Source organism: Ovis aries, chromosome 5 (genome assembly GCF_016772045.2).
Source record: "Ovis aries strain OAR_USU_Benz2616 breed Rambouillet chromosome 5, ARS-UI_Ramb_v3.0, whole genome shotgun sequence".
Taxonomy (NCBI): domain Eukaryota; kingdom Metazoa; phylum Chordata; class Mammalia; order Artiodactyla; family Bovidae; genus Ovis; species Ovis aries.
The window spans coordinates 16,064,944-16,081,557 of NC_056058.1; the positions used below are offsets into that span (position 1 = coordinate 16,064,944).

Below are 16,614 nucleotides of genomic sequence, written 5' to 3' on the forward strand. Positions count from 1 at the left end.
GATTCCAAACGTGGATCCTGAGTGTGGATCCCAAGTGTGGATCCTGCTGGAACTGGGTGTAGGGGGCTCAGGGGCTGGTGAACGTGTGCCTGCTCAGGTGGCAGTGCCAGGGCTGAGCGAGCGTCAGAAGACCTCTCACTGCTGGGTTGAAGGGGTGCAGGTGGAAACCGGGATGGGGCTGCTTGGGGCGCTGCATCCATCAGGAGAGGGGCCCCATGGACCCTAACACTGGTGCCCAGCCGCTGCCTGGTAGAGACAAGGCAGTCAGGCCACTCCTGGGCACGCTCACCAGCAGTTGCTCTCAGGCAACGAGGAGATGGACTGTCTGCTTCACCCTTGTGCTCTGCCTCCGGGGAGGTAGTGAGGAGAGCAGAGGACCAGAGCCAGGGGAATGGGCAGGCCTGGCCTAGAGGTGCACGAGGCAGGAGCCCCTAAGCGCTGTGGCTGTGGCCAGCGTTCTGGCCCTGCCTTTATGCCAAAGCCCGGCTTAGCAGGAGAGAGGCGGCCGGCAGGAGTGACCATGTACCCAGTGGATTCTGCCCAAGGGTGTTGTGCTTGGCCACCCAGGAGCAGTGGGAGGAGAGGGGCTGGAGAGGGGCTCCATCTGCACCCCTTGCTGAGCTGAGGGGGAGGGGCTTCTGGGAAAGCTGGAGTAATGGGCGAGGCCTTTCTGTCCAGACTGAGGGCGGTGTGAGCAGAGAGAAGCGGCTGTCAGGTGCGGGCTGGCTGGGGGCATCAGGCAGCCACACCCTTCCCTCTGTGAGGGGGTGCCCCCCCAGGAGGTGTAGACTGGAGCCCCCCAGAAGGGGATGGGCACCTGAGGTCACTACTTGGGCACAAAGGGCACTGTGTGCTTTTCTCCTGGGGTGTCAGGCTGAGGTGGAACCATCCGCCGCTGGCCATGTCTCTCCTGCAGGCTCCTCCACCCACACAGCAGTGAGCGTGGAGCCCATCCACTTGGGGTTCTGACCTCAGAGACACACAGGGACTCCGGAGACCTAGGGGACCTCAGCCTCACAGGGCCAATTCTGGGCAAATGCTCATCTCTGGGTTCCTTGCTCTTTGACGGCAGCTCAGAGACTTTTTTGTTTTTTACTGTTAAGTTGGCAGTGGCTGCCTAGAGCTGGGTGAGGGGGTCTTCGGACCTGTAGGGGGAACGCTGGGTGCTGGCCTGGCCTCAGGCAGGGGCTGAGTCCGTCCCAGAGCTTCACTGGGGGTCTGCTGGGCTGGACTGCCTCTGGGTGGCCGAGGCCTAATGGGGTCATTTCCACGTTCAGGTTGAGCTTCAGTGACAGCGAGAGCGACAATAGCGGAGACTCCTGCCTGCCTAGCCGGGAGCCCCCTCCACCCAAAAAGCCACCTCCACCCAACAGCAAGGTAACCTCCTGGAGGCCAGCTGAGGGTTGGGCCTGGCATTTGCCAAGTCTCTGAGGCTGAGGGTGAGGGTGGGGGCACAGTAGAAGGTCAGCTCACCTCTTAGGTCCCAGTGGGATGGACTGCTCTTACAGCTGGGTCCAGGGCCAGAGGAGGAGCAACAGGTGGGCCCAGTGGGGGCTGGGGAAGGGGGCACAGGCTGGCACTCACACCGACTGGGGTTCACCCCACAGGCCTCAGGCCGCCGGAGCCCGGAGCCCTGCGGCAAGCCAGAAAAGATTCTCAAGAGGGGCACCTATGACAAGGTGGGGCTGGGGCGGTGGGGTCCTACGACCAGGTGGGCCTGGGGCGGTGGGGGGCCTGTGACCAGGTGGGGCTGGGGCGGTGGTGGGCCTGTGACCAGGTGGGCCTGGGGCGGTGGTGGGCCTGTGACCAGGTGGGGCTGGGGCGGTGGGGGGCTGGGGCGGTGGGGGGCCTGTGACCAGGTGGGCCTGGGGCGGTGGGGGGCCTGTGACCAGGTGGGGCTGGGGCACTGGGGGGCCTACAACCAGGTGGAGCTGGGGTCGTTGGGCACCTGTGACACAGCACCCGGGGTGGGATGGGGTTACGACAAGATGGGGCTGTCGTGGTGGAGGGCGCCAGCCTGGAGCTGCCTGGGTGTGGCTCAGGGTGGGAGGGGCAGGTCACCCCTGAGTGCCCCCTCTGCCCCCAGGCCTACACTGATGAGCTGGTGGAGCTGCACCGGCGGCTGATGGCCCTGCGGGAGCGCAACGTGCTGCAGCAGGTAAGGCATGGGTCTCAGAGGAGTCCTGGGTGGGATGCCCTTCAGGCCCACGGGCTGCGGACCCCCTTAGGCAGCCCTCAGGAGCCGCCTGCTTTTCTTTGAGGGCCTGGTGGGGGGCGGAGGCCACCCCAGCCCAGCATCCTGCCCATGAAGCCTCCCTGCCCCCTCCTTTCAGATCGTGAACCTGATCGAGGAGACCGGTCACTTCAACGTCACCAACACCACCTTTGACTTTGACCTCTTCTCCCTGGATGAGACCACCGTGCGCAAGCTGCAGAGCTACCTGGAGGCTGTGGCCACATGACCCTGGGCCGGGTGCCGGGCCGCATCCCTGGGGTCCTGGGAGGCCACGTCCGGGCCCCGCCTTCCCCCTTCTCTCGACTCACCCGCCCGCAGCACTGCCTTAGTGACCGCCCTGTCCTTGGCCCACATGGCCAGCTGCACTTTCCTCATTGGGAGCCCTGGGGCAGAGGGGGGCCAGGCTGGCGCTGCTGCTCCCCGACACCCAGGGCTGTCACCTGGGCCTCCCTGGGAAAGCGGCTTGTATTGGAGGCGGCACCAGGCCTCACTCCTGAAGGGGAGGAAGCGTGCCCTGTGTTGGGGGCCTGGCTCCACGGTGGGGCATGTGGCACAGCTTCACTGCCCGGGCCCTCTGAGCAGCGGGGGCCCTGCCTCCAGCCTCTCCAAACGGTTCAGAATGCACGCCGTGCTCCAGGACCTCAGAGGGCCCCCGCTGCGCCTGGACGGGCCCCACTCACCCTCCGTGAGCTGGCACGGCTCCGTGTCGGCTCTCACTGTGCTGGGACTCGTGCTGTATAGTTCTCTCCCTATTATATATATATGTCTGCACTGTAGGTACCAGAGCGGGTTCCAGATGTGTGTTTCCGTGGCAGCAGTGCACGTTGGGGGGGTGGGGGGTGTGTAAGGCGGGACTTGTAGGTTAAGATGTCTCCACTGGTCGTGTTGTCGTCGGGCTGGAGGCCGAGCCGGATGCCAGCCGGCCCCTCCAGGGGTAGGGAGGACGCCTCTCCCTTCCCCGGCTGGTGAACACTACGCGCCGCCATCTCCGGAAGCAGCTCCCGGCCCGGGGCTCGTCCTCTTCCTCCTTCCATAGGATCCTCTTCCTTCTGTTGACCGAGTCTTCAAACTTTGAAAAAAAAAAAAAAAAGAGCTTTTGCCAAATAAGACGGGATAGTTTGTGGAGTATTTTGCGGAGCGTCAGGACTCAGAGCCAACCCCTCATGCCTGGGCCCTGGTGGGCAGCAGGCCCTCCCACCCCTGCGAGTCATGCCAGTCCAGGGCCAGAGACCCAACGACTCGCACGCCTGAAACTCTCCAAGGGCCAAGCCAGCTCCTCCTCCCCACCCTCGGCCGGAACGTCCTTGTGGGGAAACTCCTGGGCCTGGGGGCCTGTTTGTGCAGCCTCTGCTCTCCAGACCTTGACTCCAGGCTCCTCTGGCCCCACTGGCTCCAGGAGAGGAGGCCTGGACCAGAGCTGGGCTCACCTCCTCTCCCACCACCGTTGGATGGCCCCTTCTCTTCCCAGTTTGTGAGTACTCATGTCGGGCGCACCAAGCCCCCCTTCCCTGTGGCCCCCAAGCATTGTCAGTGCTCCAGTTTGGTCTGTCAGGCAGACCCCCAACACTCCCTCAGGAGCCCCGCCTCCAAGGCTTCCCCAAAAGCCAGCCTTGCTGGTGAGACCCCAGGACCTGGGGAGGCCCGAGAACTTTCCGAGGAAAACGCCGTGACTCCTCGCCATCTGCTCTGAATCTCTCCCAGCCCCACTGCCTCGAGGTATCAGGAAAAGGGCAGGCCTGTGTGGCAGGCTCCATGCCGCCACCCGTTTCCCCAGGCAGGCCAACAATACTCCGAAGTGGGGCACCTCTCCTCTGGAAACTAAGACATTGGCCAGAAGGGACTGGCCTGAGGGCAGCAGCTGCCGGGCCCTCTGCACAGAGGCCGCTGGGGTCACGGGTGGGAGCCTCAGTCCAAGGGCGCTAGTCTTTTTCCTTCTCGAGGAGCTCCTGACTCGGTGACTCGGGCAGCTCTCTGCTCAGGAGCCGGGCTCTGCGCCGGAGGCAGCTAGAGGAAGGCTGGGCTCGTGGGTCTACCCTTAGCAGCAGCAGCAGCAGCAGCAGAAGCTGGCCCTGCCTCTGATTTCCAGGGCCTTCAGAAGCACCAACCCATTTCTGTTACCTCCTCTGGCCAGAAGGCCCCTGTGCTGTCCTCTGGACCTACTCTGGGCTCAGTGCTGGCCCTGCAACCACCTGATGGACGTGCCAGGCAGCCAGGGCCCTGGCCACGGCATTCCCAGCTGCTCCCCCACCCCAGCCCCAGCTGCCTGGCAGCTGGGCCCACCAGGGCTCTGGGGAACACTTCCATAGGAAGGGCCGGCACTTTGTGATGGCCGCGTGTTTAGTGTTAACCCTCTTGCCCCCAGTGCAAATCCCCGTGTTTTGCTCTCTCCTGAACAAAATGTAAACCGACGCCTGAAAGCAAAAGGTATCGAATACCTTTCTTACCCACAAGGGTTTTTTGTTTTTGTTTGTTTGTTTTTTTTTTTTTACAAAGAATGTGTCTCACTAGAAACTAGGACACTCATCAACCTGAGACCAACTCCTGGATAAAAGGAATAAAGGAGAATTGTGTTTGTAATAAGTCACAGGATTGTTTCTGTCCTGGATTTTAAACTTTCTTTTTGTTAAATTGTGAAATTATGGAGGAGTTTTATAGAAAAAAAAAAAAAGTGAAATAAAGTCAGATGGGAAAGCAGAGTCACGTGTAGGGCTTTGTGCGTCTGCTTGGTTCCCTCTGTCGTGGAGTTGGTGAGTAGAGGCACAAAGTACCATGGGGCCCCTTTTCTCCTCTCCCCATCTCAGTGTTTCCAGATGGATGACCAGGAAGAGGAGAGGGGGTTGGAGCCAAGCTAGGTGGGCACCAGGAGCGGGTGCAGGGAGTGTGAGCAAGGCTGGCATCCCAGCGGATACAGGTGGCACTACCAGAAACTGGTGAGGTGCGAGACAGCAGAGAATGAACTCCACCATCCGGATGTTGATGGTGTGTTCTTTCCTTGAAAGCAGGGAGCAAATTTTGGGTTGAAGGGCAAGCCTGATCTCACAATATAGATGAATGGGTGGGTGAGTGGATGAGTGAGTGGATAGATCATGGGAATGGGTGAGTTGATGGATGGATGGATGAAAACCAGACAGAAAATGTGGGCAAAAACATCCTTTGTGAGGTCCCAGGGTGCTTGTCAGCCAGTTTGTCCATGGTGGGGTTTGCTTTGGACTTATGGGGAAAGGCTGAGTGAATCCCAAGGAGACAACTCTCCCAGGCTCTCTCTAAGCAGTCTTGTCCACCCTGTGGGCTCAAGTCCTACCAGAGGGATAGAAGATTCATTCCAGAATGGTCAGCATTGGCCAGTACCATCCAGCCACTCTGCCCACAGCGGGTAATTAAAATCACTTCTGTCAGTTGGCAGACACTTGGGGAGACAGCTGGCCACACCAGGGTACTCAATTTGTCTGTTTTCTAATCAGCAGCCAGAATTTCCATTTTCAGCATCCAGGCTGTGGCCTTCCTGCCCTGTCTTTCCTACCAGGGATTCTGCAGGCCTTTTTGGGACAGTTTCTCATCTGAGCTCCTGAATTAGGGACACAGAGTGAAAGAGGGTCTAGAATGGTTCCCAGCATTCCCAGACACTGCCCCCCGGCCCCCGCCTCCCCCCTCCCCCCACCGACACACACATACACAGAGTAAAGGATGACTATGTATAAAAATATAGTAGGGTTTGCTACAAACCAGGTGTTGGGCTGAGAGTTGTTGCATAGATTCTACGAACACTTGGTTAGGGTAGGCACTGCTGTCAGAATTCCCACAGCTGGTGAAGAAACATTCTGCAAGAGTTGACCTTCCTGCATCCATGCAGCTAGGAGGCACATTCCTGACACTCAGGGTCAGGTATGTGTTAACTTTATTGCTTACAGAAAGGGTTTCTTTGTATTTACCCATATAATCACTTCCTGGGGTGTGCTTTCTGAATTTCCATCTGGAATCATCTTCCTTAAGCCTAAAAAAAGTCTCACTAGCATTTCATTTATTGCAGTGATGAATTCCCTCAGCTTTTGTATCTTAATTTCATTGTGTCTTTATTCTGTGAAGATATTTTCATTAGGTATAGAATTCTAAATTGGCAGGTATGGTCTGTCCCCACCTCCTGCTTGCTGCTCCGGTCATCTTTTGGCTTCCATTGTTTCTGTGGGAAAGTCAGCCCTTCGGTGTCATTTGTTGCCCTTTTGAGGATCATGTGACTTTCATCTCTGGTGCCTTTAAGATTTTGTCTTTTAGTTGGAAACAGTTTCATATATTTTAATGATTTGTTTCTTCTATTGATATGACATCTCCATCCCTTTTAAATGCTTTTGCCTTGAACTGTTTCAAATATTTTTTTCCAATCTTTTTTCCCAATCTTTTTTGGCCAAGCCACACAGCCTGTAGGGTCTTAGTTCCCCAACCAGGGATGGAACCCACATCCCATGCATTGGAAGCATGGAGTCTTAACCATTGGACCACTAAGGAATCCTTCCGATTTTAAGTTTGTATTTTGGTGATGCAGGCACAAGTCCAAAGTTTCCAGGGACACAGGTGCTGTGAGTGGTGATCCTCATTCTTACTTCTTTTCCTTCTCCACTTTCTTACACAGGTCTTAATAGCAATCTGTGCATGAACAAGACAAAACTGTACCAGTGGTACCATACATGCATCCTTTTCTCTTCCTATATCTTAGAGTTCATTCCAAATTAGCATGCCGTGTAAAGGCACCATAATTTACATAACTCACCCTGCTGGTGGGCATTTAGACTCTCCGTTTACTTCCATGACCACACGTAACTGCACACATTCAGGTGTGTGACAGCGTCTATGCTCAACAGCTTTGTGGTGGATCTGCCTATTTTCTACCAGGTTTCTTAGTATTTGTGTCTGTGTGCTTATGTGTCTGTGTATTTTTAGGAGCTCCTTATGGAATACGTAATGTGGGGCTTTGGAATGTATTCTATTTCCCCAGCTTGTCTGTAGGTTTTGTTTATGACATTTCCACCATGCTGAATTCCTTTCTTTCAATGGTTTTTGGGTTAACATTTTATTGAGGATGATTTTTTTTTAAGTTCTCTCCTGGTTTCTTCCCTCCCTCCTTTCTTCTTTGTCATATTCCAATCCAGTTTGCCATGAGTTAGAGCCCACTGATACATTACTCAATTCCTGCATGTATTTCTCAGTCCCTGACTTCTCTCTTCTGCATATCTTTTTATGTCCCATCACTGAGCTTTCAGTTACTTCTGCTTTGTCATTTCTTTAATATCTGGTAGGGCAAGCCATACATCCTTCCCCCCCCCCCTCATCAATATTCAAGAAATCACTCCAATGTCCTTGCATGCTTGTTTTCCTACATAAACTAATCAGCTTATGTTTTCGAATATTTATCTTGTTCTGAAGTTTCACATTAACATTCTGTTTTGAATTCTGACTTTTAAAAAAAGACACTGAGTAGCATTTGGTAGGGTCCCGGAAAACTCTCAGCCAAATGTCTTTATATGTTGCTTCTCACGTTTTCTGCTTCTGCGCGGCCTATAACATAGGTTGTAACCTACAGGATTATCTACCTTTCTCTAACCAACTGTTCTCTCTGCAGCCACCAGAGGGCGCCTGTGAGCTCCGGAGTCAGATCTGGTTCCGTGTCGCCTGCCCTCCGCCTGGGCTCCCTCCTGCTAAAAGCCCCAGGTCCTCCCCACCCCGCAGCTCACAAGACGGCGTCCTCGCTTCCTGCCCTCACCTCCCACTCTCTCCACCCTCTCATTTTGCTCCAGCCTCCTTTCCTCCAACTGGCCAGCCACGTCCTACCCTAGGGCCTTAGCACTGCTCCTTAACCTCTGCCTACAACACCTTCCCCCAGAAAGTCACATAGCTCCCTCCCGACCACTTTTAAATCTCTGTTGAAATTTCTGCCTCATCTCCTTGGTCACCATGTTAAGATTTCAAGCCCCTAGCCTGGCTAGTCCACCCACTTCATGCTTCAGTTTTCTCTGGATCACTGTGTACTCAATGCAGACTTTATTATGTTGACTGGACAAGCCCCTTGAAGTCTCTCACCGCCTGTCTCAATCTGAAAATTGGGCATTTATTCATTGAACACATACCTGAGCAGATAGTGCTCTCCTAGATCCTGGGGTCCCATAGGGAACAAGGCAGTCCAGCCCCTCACCCTCGTAGAACTGTCCAACTAAGCAAACGACACAACCATGGTAGCAGGTGGCCGGTCGGGCAGAGCGGAAAATTTTAAAAGGATGTGGGAGTGGCGGGGGTGGGGAGGTGGGGAGGGCGGTCAAGAATGGTCTGGCTAAGGAAATGGGGCTCACTGGAGGAGAATCACAGTAACAGCAACCGTAAGACTAATGTGGATGCAGTGCTTAGTGTGCCAGGAGCTATTTGATACGCGTAAACGCACGAAATCCTTGTGGAAAATCTTTGTGCTAGGTGCTATTATATTTTACTTTATATATTTATGTAAAAATGCCAATATCCCTCGTCTTACGGATGGGGGAACTAAGGCACAGTGAACCTGGGTAGCTTACTTTTTTTAACACAAAAGTCGCACGCATTTAAGATATACACGTTGATGAGTGAGGTTAAGTAATTTGAGCAACAACACCCTGGGTGATGCAGGCAGCTGAGACTCGAACCTGTGAACTTGGGCAGCTTCAGACAAACCAACCAGAGACACGGAGCGAGGGTACCCGCAACGCTGCCGAGGGAAGAAATGGCGCGCAGACGCAAGAGGGAAGGCGCGGTGCCCAGGGGAGTGGTGCGCAGGCGCAGGAGCGGGAAGCGGGCGCTGCGCGGGGCACGCTGGGTCCCGAGGAAAGCCAGGCGGCACTCCTCGTGGTGCCCGACGTAGCTGAGCCGGGGGCGGTCAGTGCTTGGAGCTGAGCCAATATAGTTGGCCTGCTTGATGGCCTTGCCCAGGACCACGTCGTGCTCGGTGATGGACGCCTCTCTGACGCAGGAGGGCTCATGCCGCAGGCACACCTCGCCATGCCGCTTCGTGGTCCAGTAGCGGTAGCCTGTGGGCACGTCGGAGACCTCAGGTAGGCGAGAAAAAGGGACGCGGCAGAGAGACGGGGTGTGGCACCGATGGTGTGGCTAACCAGGGTTCTTGGCCTCCTTAATCAGTAGAATTGATGAGGCCAGAGGGAAATTGAGGCAAGGCTTCACTGGGGTCCCTGCTGCAGCAGGGGAGAGAGAAAGCAAGTGACATATCCTTGCTCGCTCTGGGAGCGGGGAGCTGAACTGGTTCCATATACGGGATGGGTCCAGGGGTTGGGCGGGAGAGGTGGCTTGGGTGGTGCTGTCTGGGGTTTTTGTCTTTTTGTGTCTTATTCATAATTTGCCCCCGTAGCTTATGCACACGGCTGTTTTTAGTCTCTTATAGTTTCTTTGTGTTTTCTCGCTGGAGGAGATGTTGGTCCACGTGCGGGCGCAGCAGCAATGTCCCGAGTCCCAGCATGTCTCAATGCAGGCAGAGAAAGTGGAGGGAGGATGGGATGGGGGTTGGGGGAGAGCCTCGAGAGAGAGTGAGAAGGACCAGGGCTTGCTGGTGGAGAGAGGATGCAGGGCCGGGTGGACAGACAGATGCACCAGAGAGCAGAGCAGACCCACAGCAAGTAGGCAATGCAGCCCTGTTGGTCCTCCTCTAGACCCCTCCCTCCCAGGGCCAGGTGCCGCTGACAACAGGTGACCAACCCCCTGCACACACACACACACACACACACGCACGCACACTCCTAGCCCAGCATCCAGACGGAGGGACAGTGACCTCCTCTCCAAAAATAAAGTTCTGACTGGACTCCCCAAGGGACCCCACCACCAGCCTCAAACTAGCCTGTCTGGGAGCCCTGCCAACCACAGTTTGGGCCTAAGGAGCCCCTGACCTCTGGCTTTCATTTCTGGTGGGTGAGGTCTCTCCTTCATTGAACTGTCTTGGGCAAGGACATGGCTTCCAGGGTACTTTGACAAGTCTGTTCTCACCCTATGGTCTCCAGGGACTGAGCAGACAGATATTCTCAGAGACATAGTTGCAACCAAGTGGAAGGTGGGGAGTGACCAGCAGTGGGGAGGCACAAGGTGGTCATGAAAGGCCTCTCTGAACAGTGGGTTGGAGTGGACCAGGCAGAGAAGGGAAGGAGAAGCATCTGAGAAAAGAGCAATGTGATGTAGGCTCTTGGGACTGGGGGAGAAGTGGGTGGTGGGGAAGGAAATGAGACAAAAGGGCCAGATCACATGGGGTCCTATTGGCCGTGTTAGTAAAGGATTGTTTTCCGGTATTTCTGTGCCCATCCCCCACCCACATGCAGCGTTTCATCCCTGGTAGAGGCTGAAATCTCTGCCTTCCACTCACCGGGCATTTTTACCTTGTCTGTCATCAGGAGGGCGGTGCCTACTCTTGTTTCCAGTTTCTTTTCATCTCTTTTGGTCACTTCCCCACCTCCTGCGCCCTGCTGTAGCCACCGGGGGTAAGGGGGGGGGGAGCGGAGCAGCAGTCTCCAGCATGAATGTCCAGAACATTCCTGCCTGTGGCCAGCTCCTGTAACGTCACTGTGGATTCCACAGCCTGAATCCATTCTGGAAGCACAGCCTCCTGCGCCTGGGGAGGCAGAGGGGGCAGAGGTCCACCCAAGGAGCCCCTTCACCCTGTGTCTCTGCAGCACATGGTTCCCAAGGTGACAGTCCCCAGGGAGGCTGCTGCCGCTAAGTCACAACATGGGATTTCCCAGGCAAGGTGGGTTGTCACCTCCTCCTCCAGGGGATCTTCCCGACCCAGGGGTGAACCTCTGTCTCTTTATGTCTCCTGCTTTGGCAGGCAGGTTCTTTTCACTAGCACCACCTGGGAAGCCCCCCATCCCCATCCCAGGGAGGAGCTGACCAGGGAAAACCTGGTCTTAGGTTCAAGTCTGACAGCTGGAAAGGATTCCAGAGTCAGAGCTCAGCATTCATGGTTGGCTTTCCGAGAAAGCGTTCACAAGGGAGCCTGAAAAAGAGAAGTGAGATGGAGGAGGGAGATGATGGAGGAGGCAGATGCAGAAGGGGTGATATCATGGGGGCCATGGAGGCAGAAGGTTTCAGAAAGCAGGGCAGCAATAGCAGGACCCAGGGCCCCCAAACGGTCAAGGACTTGGAGTCGCTATGCCCAGGGAGCTCGTGAATTCATTTACCAACCAGGCATGACCTGGAGTCTCCCGTGTGTGTGCAGCTACCTTGTCAAATATTGTTGGATGCTGTTGAGATTGATGAACTGAGAAATCATGTAAAAGCCTCTCTAGTTCCTCAAAAAATTAAACATAGAATTACCATACGACCCAGTAATCTTATTTCTGGATATGGAACCTAGAGAATTGAAAGCAGGGACTAGAAGAGAGATTTGCACACCCACATTCACATACAGCAGCATTATTCACAGTAGCCCAAAATGACCCACTCTCTGACAGATGAATGGAAAAACAAAATGTGGCCCAGTGGAATGTTATGCAGCCTTCAAAAGGAGAGAAATTCTGACATGGGCTACAATATGGATGAATGCTTTGCGGATCTTATGCTTAGTGCTGCTCTTGCTGCTGCTGCTGCTGCTGCTGCTGCTAAGCTGCTTCAGTCGTGTCCGACTCTGTGCGACCCCATAGACGGCAGCCCACCAGGCTCCCCCATCCCTGGGATTCTCCAGGCAAGAACACTGGAGTGGGTTGACATTTCCTTCTCCAATGCATGAAAGTGAAAAGTGAAAGTGAAGGCGCTCCGTCGTGTCCGACTCTTTGCGACCCCATGGACTGCAGCCTATAAGGCTCCTCCGTCCATGGGATTCTCCAGGCAAGAATACTGGAGTGGGTTGCCATTGCCTTCTCCAGCGATATCATCCAATTACAAAAAGATAAATATTCCACTCATATTAGGTACTGAAATGAGTGGGCTTCATAGAGACAGGAAGTAGAATGCTGATTGCCAGGACAGAGGGAGAGAGGGGATGTGGGGAGTTGTTTAAAGTGTCCAGATTTTCAGTTTTGCAATACGTACAACTCAATGCACTTAACCCCATTGGACTCTATATTTTTAAATGGTTAAAATGATAAATTAACATAAAATAGTATATTTTGTATTTGCCACAAATTTAAAAATAAGTTTTAAAAATGCCTTTTTAAACTTAGTAGCTTTTTCATTTCTCAGAGAACAATTATTAAGAGAGCAGTGAGGCCAGACTGAGAACTGTTGAGAAAATACGTATATTTCTTTACTGAGTTTGAACATTTTCTTGACAATATAGCCAGCTATATTTCTTTGATGAGGGATAAGTATTGAAAAGAAAGTAAAAAAAAATATTGACAAAGATATGTTCAGCATAAAAAAATGGCCTATATTGAGAAATACATTGGCAGTGAAGTATCTAGATATAATATTAACACAGATCACCTCCCCCAGCTTTCCAATACATTAACATCAGCCATCTAGAAAAAGGGAGAGGCCACATCCACAAAGGAAACACAGGCTATAAACTAGAATTAAGTTGACCAGACATTATATGAAGTAGTTAATTGATGAAATTACTAAGGTTTAGGGAACTCCCTGCTGGTCCAATGATTATGACTCTGTGCTTTCACTTCAGGGGGCACAAGTTCAATGCCGGGTCAGGGACCTAAGATTCCACAAGCCTTGGAACATGGCCCCCCAGAATTTATTAAGGTTTTCTAAAGAAAAAATATGTGTAAATTGAAAAAGACATCATATTAATGAATGAGAAGGCTGGATCAACATCGTAGAAGTTAAACTCTTCTGCAGATTAGTCAGCATAAAAACAATTTCAGTCAAAATCCCCACAGAAATTTTTACGAAACTTAGGTTGTTTTAAAGTTTATGTAAAGGGCTTCCCTGGTGGCTCAGTGGTGAAGAGTCCACCTGCCAATGCAGGAGACACAGGTTTGATCCCTGGGCCAGGAAGATCCCATGTGCCACGGAGCACCTGAGCCTGCGCGCCACAACCATTAAGCCTGTCCTCTAGAGCCGAGCCTGGGGGCTGCAACTGCTGAAGCCTGTGTGCTCCAGGGCCCTTGCTCTGCAGTGGGAGAGGCCGCTGCAGTGAGAGGCCAACGCACTGCAACTAGCGAAACACCCACGCAGCACCGAAGACCCAGCACCACCAAAAATAAAGTACAACAAAAGGTCTTCCTAGATAGTAAAGTGCAAGAGTAAAATAACAAAGGAAGCTTTGTCTTGCCAAAATTGAAACGTAAAACTATCATCATGAAAGCAACACGAAGGACTTGTGATGGGAACGTACAAAGAACTCTTGTAAGCCAACAATAAAAAGACAAAAGAATTCAGTTTAAAAATGGGCAAAGGATTTGGACGTTTGTCCAAAGAAGATACATCTAGGGATATTTGTGATACATCCAGATGATGGAATATGGCTCAGCCATAAAAACAAATGACTGATACACAGAAATGAACTCACGCTACGTAGGGAAAGCCACTCGAACAGCCACTACTGGCCTGGAAGGTGATGAATCCCAACCCCATTCCAACAAGTGGAAGCCAGGAAGCTAAAAACTGTATCCCTCAGAATCTCATGACGGGTGGGTTCTGGACATAACTTGTGTTCCACTAATTAGGACTGATTTGGACATGACCCATGTCATGTTCCCAGCGGAAACTGGGTGCTTCTGGGGCCAGCAGCAGGGGATCACCTTCTTGCCTGGGCCAGAAGTCTCCTGACCCAGCAGCCTCTTGGGCAGTAGTAGTTTTCCTGGTCCACAGCAGAGATGGTGTGGTTCCACTGTCAGCTCAGTCAGTCCTAAAGGAAATCAACCCTGAATATTCACTGGAAGGGCTGATGATGAAGCTGAAGCTCCAGTACCTTGTCTACCTGATGTGAAGAGCCAACTCATAGGAAGAGACTTTCATGCTGGGAAAGATTGAGGGCAGGAGGAGAAGCAGGTTACAGAGGATGAGATGGCTGCATGGCATCACTGATTCAATGGGCACGAGTTTGAGCAAGCTCCAGGAGATAGGGAAGGACAGAGAAGCCTGGTGTGCTGCAGTTCATGAGGTCTCAAAGAGTCAGACATGACTTAGTGACTAAACCACCACCACCACCATCAGCTCCTGGAGAGGTGATGGAGCCTCCTGGACTGGTGAGCTAGAAGCTGTTCTTAGAACATACTCTTCCAGCCCCACTAGTGATTCCTACCCTGCCCCCAACCCGATTTTTTGAGCTATGACTTACAAACCATAAAATTTACTCCTCGTAACAGTACACAAACTTGTAATAAATTCATGCAGTGTGAAACCATTAGGACCCTCTGGGCTTTTTGCATCTGGGTATCTGTTTTCTTCTTCCTGTCTGATTCTTGTGAGAATTGTTCCCATGTGTAGGTGTGTTTTTCATGTGTCTGTGGGGAAGGTGAGCTCTCCATCCCCCTACTCCACTGTCTTGATCCCCCTCCCCTGGTCACAACAGTTTTTAATAAAAAACAGGGACTTCCCTGGTGGTCCAGTGGCTAAGACTTGCTCGAAATGCAGGGGGCCCAGGCTCAAGCCCCTGATTGGGGAACTAAGATCCTACATGCCTCAACTAAGTAAGACCCAGTGCAGCTAAATAAAAATATTGTTTTAAAAAAATACAAGTTAAATGAAAATGTATTTGTTTATTTAGCTACATTGGGTTTCAGTCATGGTGGGCGAGATCTCTGTCATGTCATGAAGGATCTTTGGAGGGGCACATGCGCTCCCTAATTGCGGCATGCAGGTTTCAGTGGGTGTGGGCTCAGTGGTTGCGGCATGCGGGCTTTTAGTTGCTCAGCAGCCTGTGGGATCTTAGTTCCGTGACCAGGGATCAAACCCATGTCCCTTGCATTGCAAGGTGGATTGTTAACCACTGGACCACCCTGGTCACAATATTTTTATCCATTGTTCTGAACATGCTTGTATCATATGTATTTATGTTTGACAACAGCTTAATAGACACAGATGATTCACTAGCGTTGAGCTCATGGCCAGCGGCGCTGTAAGCCACGCCTGAATGGAGTTTATTTTCTGTGTGTATATTTTTCCATAAGGCTCTTCATAGCTTTCTTGAACTCAAGACCGCTAGTCAGCACATAAGCACTACACTTGGGGGCCGTTTTCAACAGTGAAACCACCAAAAAAAAAAATGCAGAAAGCATAGTACTAAATAGACCCCCAAAAGACACAGGTTCACAGCTGAAGTCAGGAGGCACCTTGTTGGACCTTCAGCAAGCTGCAAACATGCACATTGGGTTGTTAAACTTTTGCACTGTTCTACCCATTTCCAGAGATGGCTATAGAAATGCCAGATACATTAATTTTGGGGGTTAGTCGCTCAGTCGTGTCCGACTCTTTGCAGCCCTATGGACTGTAGGCCACCAGGCTCCTCTGTCCATGGGATTTCCTGGGCAAGAATACTGGAATGTATTGCCATTCCCTTTTCCAGGGAATCTTCCCAACCCAGGGATCGAACCCATGTCTCCTGCATTGCAGGCATATTTTTATCTTTATAGTCTGAGCCACATGGGAAGTCCTCAGTGAGCAGGCAAACTTGTAAATATGGAACATGCAAATAAAGAGGATTGACCATACTTACATAGTAAAAGCAGAAAAACGTACAAATTGTTGAGGAAGGCTTTAGCCTTATCTCTGTCAGATGCTCTTTTGTGAGGAGAATGTCTATACATTTCTGATCGATTTATCATTTGGTATTTTAAAGAGGAAACAAACAAAAAAAAGGAGTGCCTCTGGGTATCTAGGACCTGAAGGGGACACTGGAAGTTTCTTTCTTCCTGTCCTCTTGGTTGGTCCCTCTATATGCTGGGAGATGTCCCCTCCGCACTCTCACCTGTACTGATATCCTTTCAGGAACTGATACTGTGTGTGTGCCGTATCGGTTTTGGTTTGTCCATACATGGACTATTGAGAGAGGAAGAAGGTTCTATTTTCTTTCAAGCTGCTGCTGTCTCACATCTTATGACAACAGCAGACTCATCTTTCCCAGAAGATGGAATTCAGAAAAAATCACAGTTATTGGAACTTCCCTAGTAGCTCAGCAGTAAAGAACTCGCCTGCCAGTGCAGGAGATGCGGGTTTGATCCCTAGGTTGGGAAGATCCCCTGGAGGAGGAAATTATCCAGTGTTCTGGCCTGGAAAAATCCTGTGGACAGAGGAGCCTGGGAGGCTACAGTCTATAGGGTTGGAAAGAGTCGGACACGACTGAAGCGACTTAGCCTGCGCTCACCCTCTCCCAAGACTCAGACATGTGAGTTCACACAGCCAGTCAGAATCTGAACCCAGAATCTGAGCTCCGTGACAAAGGACAAGCTGTCTACATCTGGCCAAAAATCAGGACA

General features: G+C 52.2%; 1 protein-coding gene across 2 annotated transcripts in view; it reads left to right on the forward strand.

The window, feature by feature from the left end:
* The window catches only part of MLLT1 (MLLT1 super elongation complex subunit), a 67,248-nt gene extending 62,316 nt beyond the window's left edge, over window positions 1-4,932 (forward strand). For both annotated transcript variants that reach the window (XM_015095867.3, XM_015095868.3), the window contains 4 exons: window positions 1,278-1,377; window positions 1,608-1,679; window positions 2,087-2,158; window positions 2,334-4,932. In XM_015095867.3, coding sequence (XP_014951353.1) covers window positions 1,278-1,377; window positions 1,608-1,679; window positions 2,087-2,158; window positions 2,334-2,462 — 373 coding nt within the window. In that variant the 3' untranslated portion in view covers window positions 2,463-4,932. The remainder of the gene's footprint in view (window positions 1-1,277; window positions 1,378-1,607; window positions 1,680-2,086; window positions 2,159-2,333) is intronic.
* The last annotated feature ends 11,682 nt before the right edge of the window (window positions 4,933-16,614 follow it).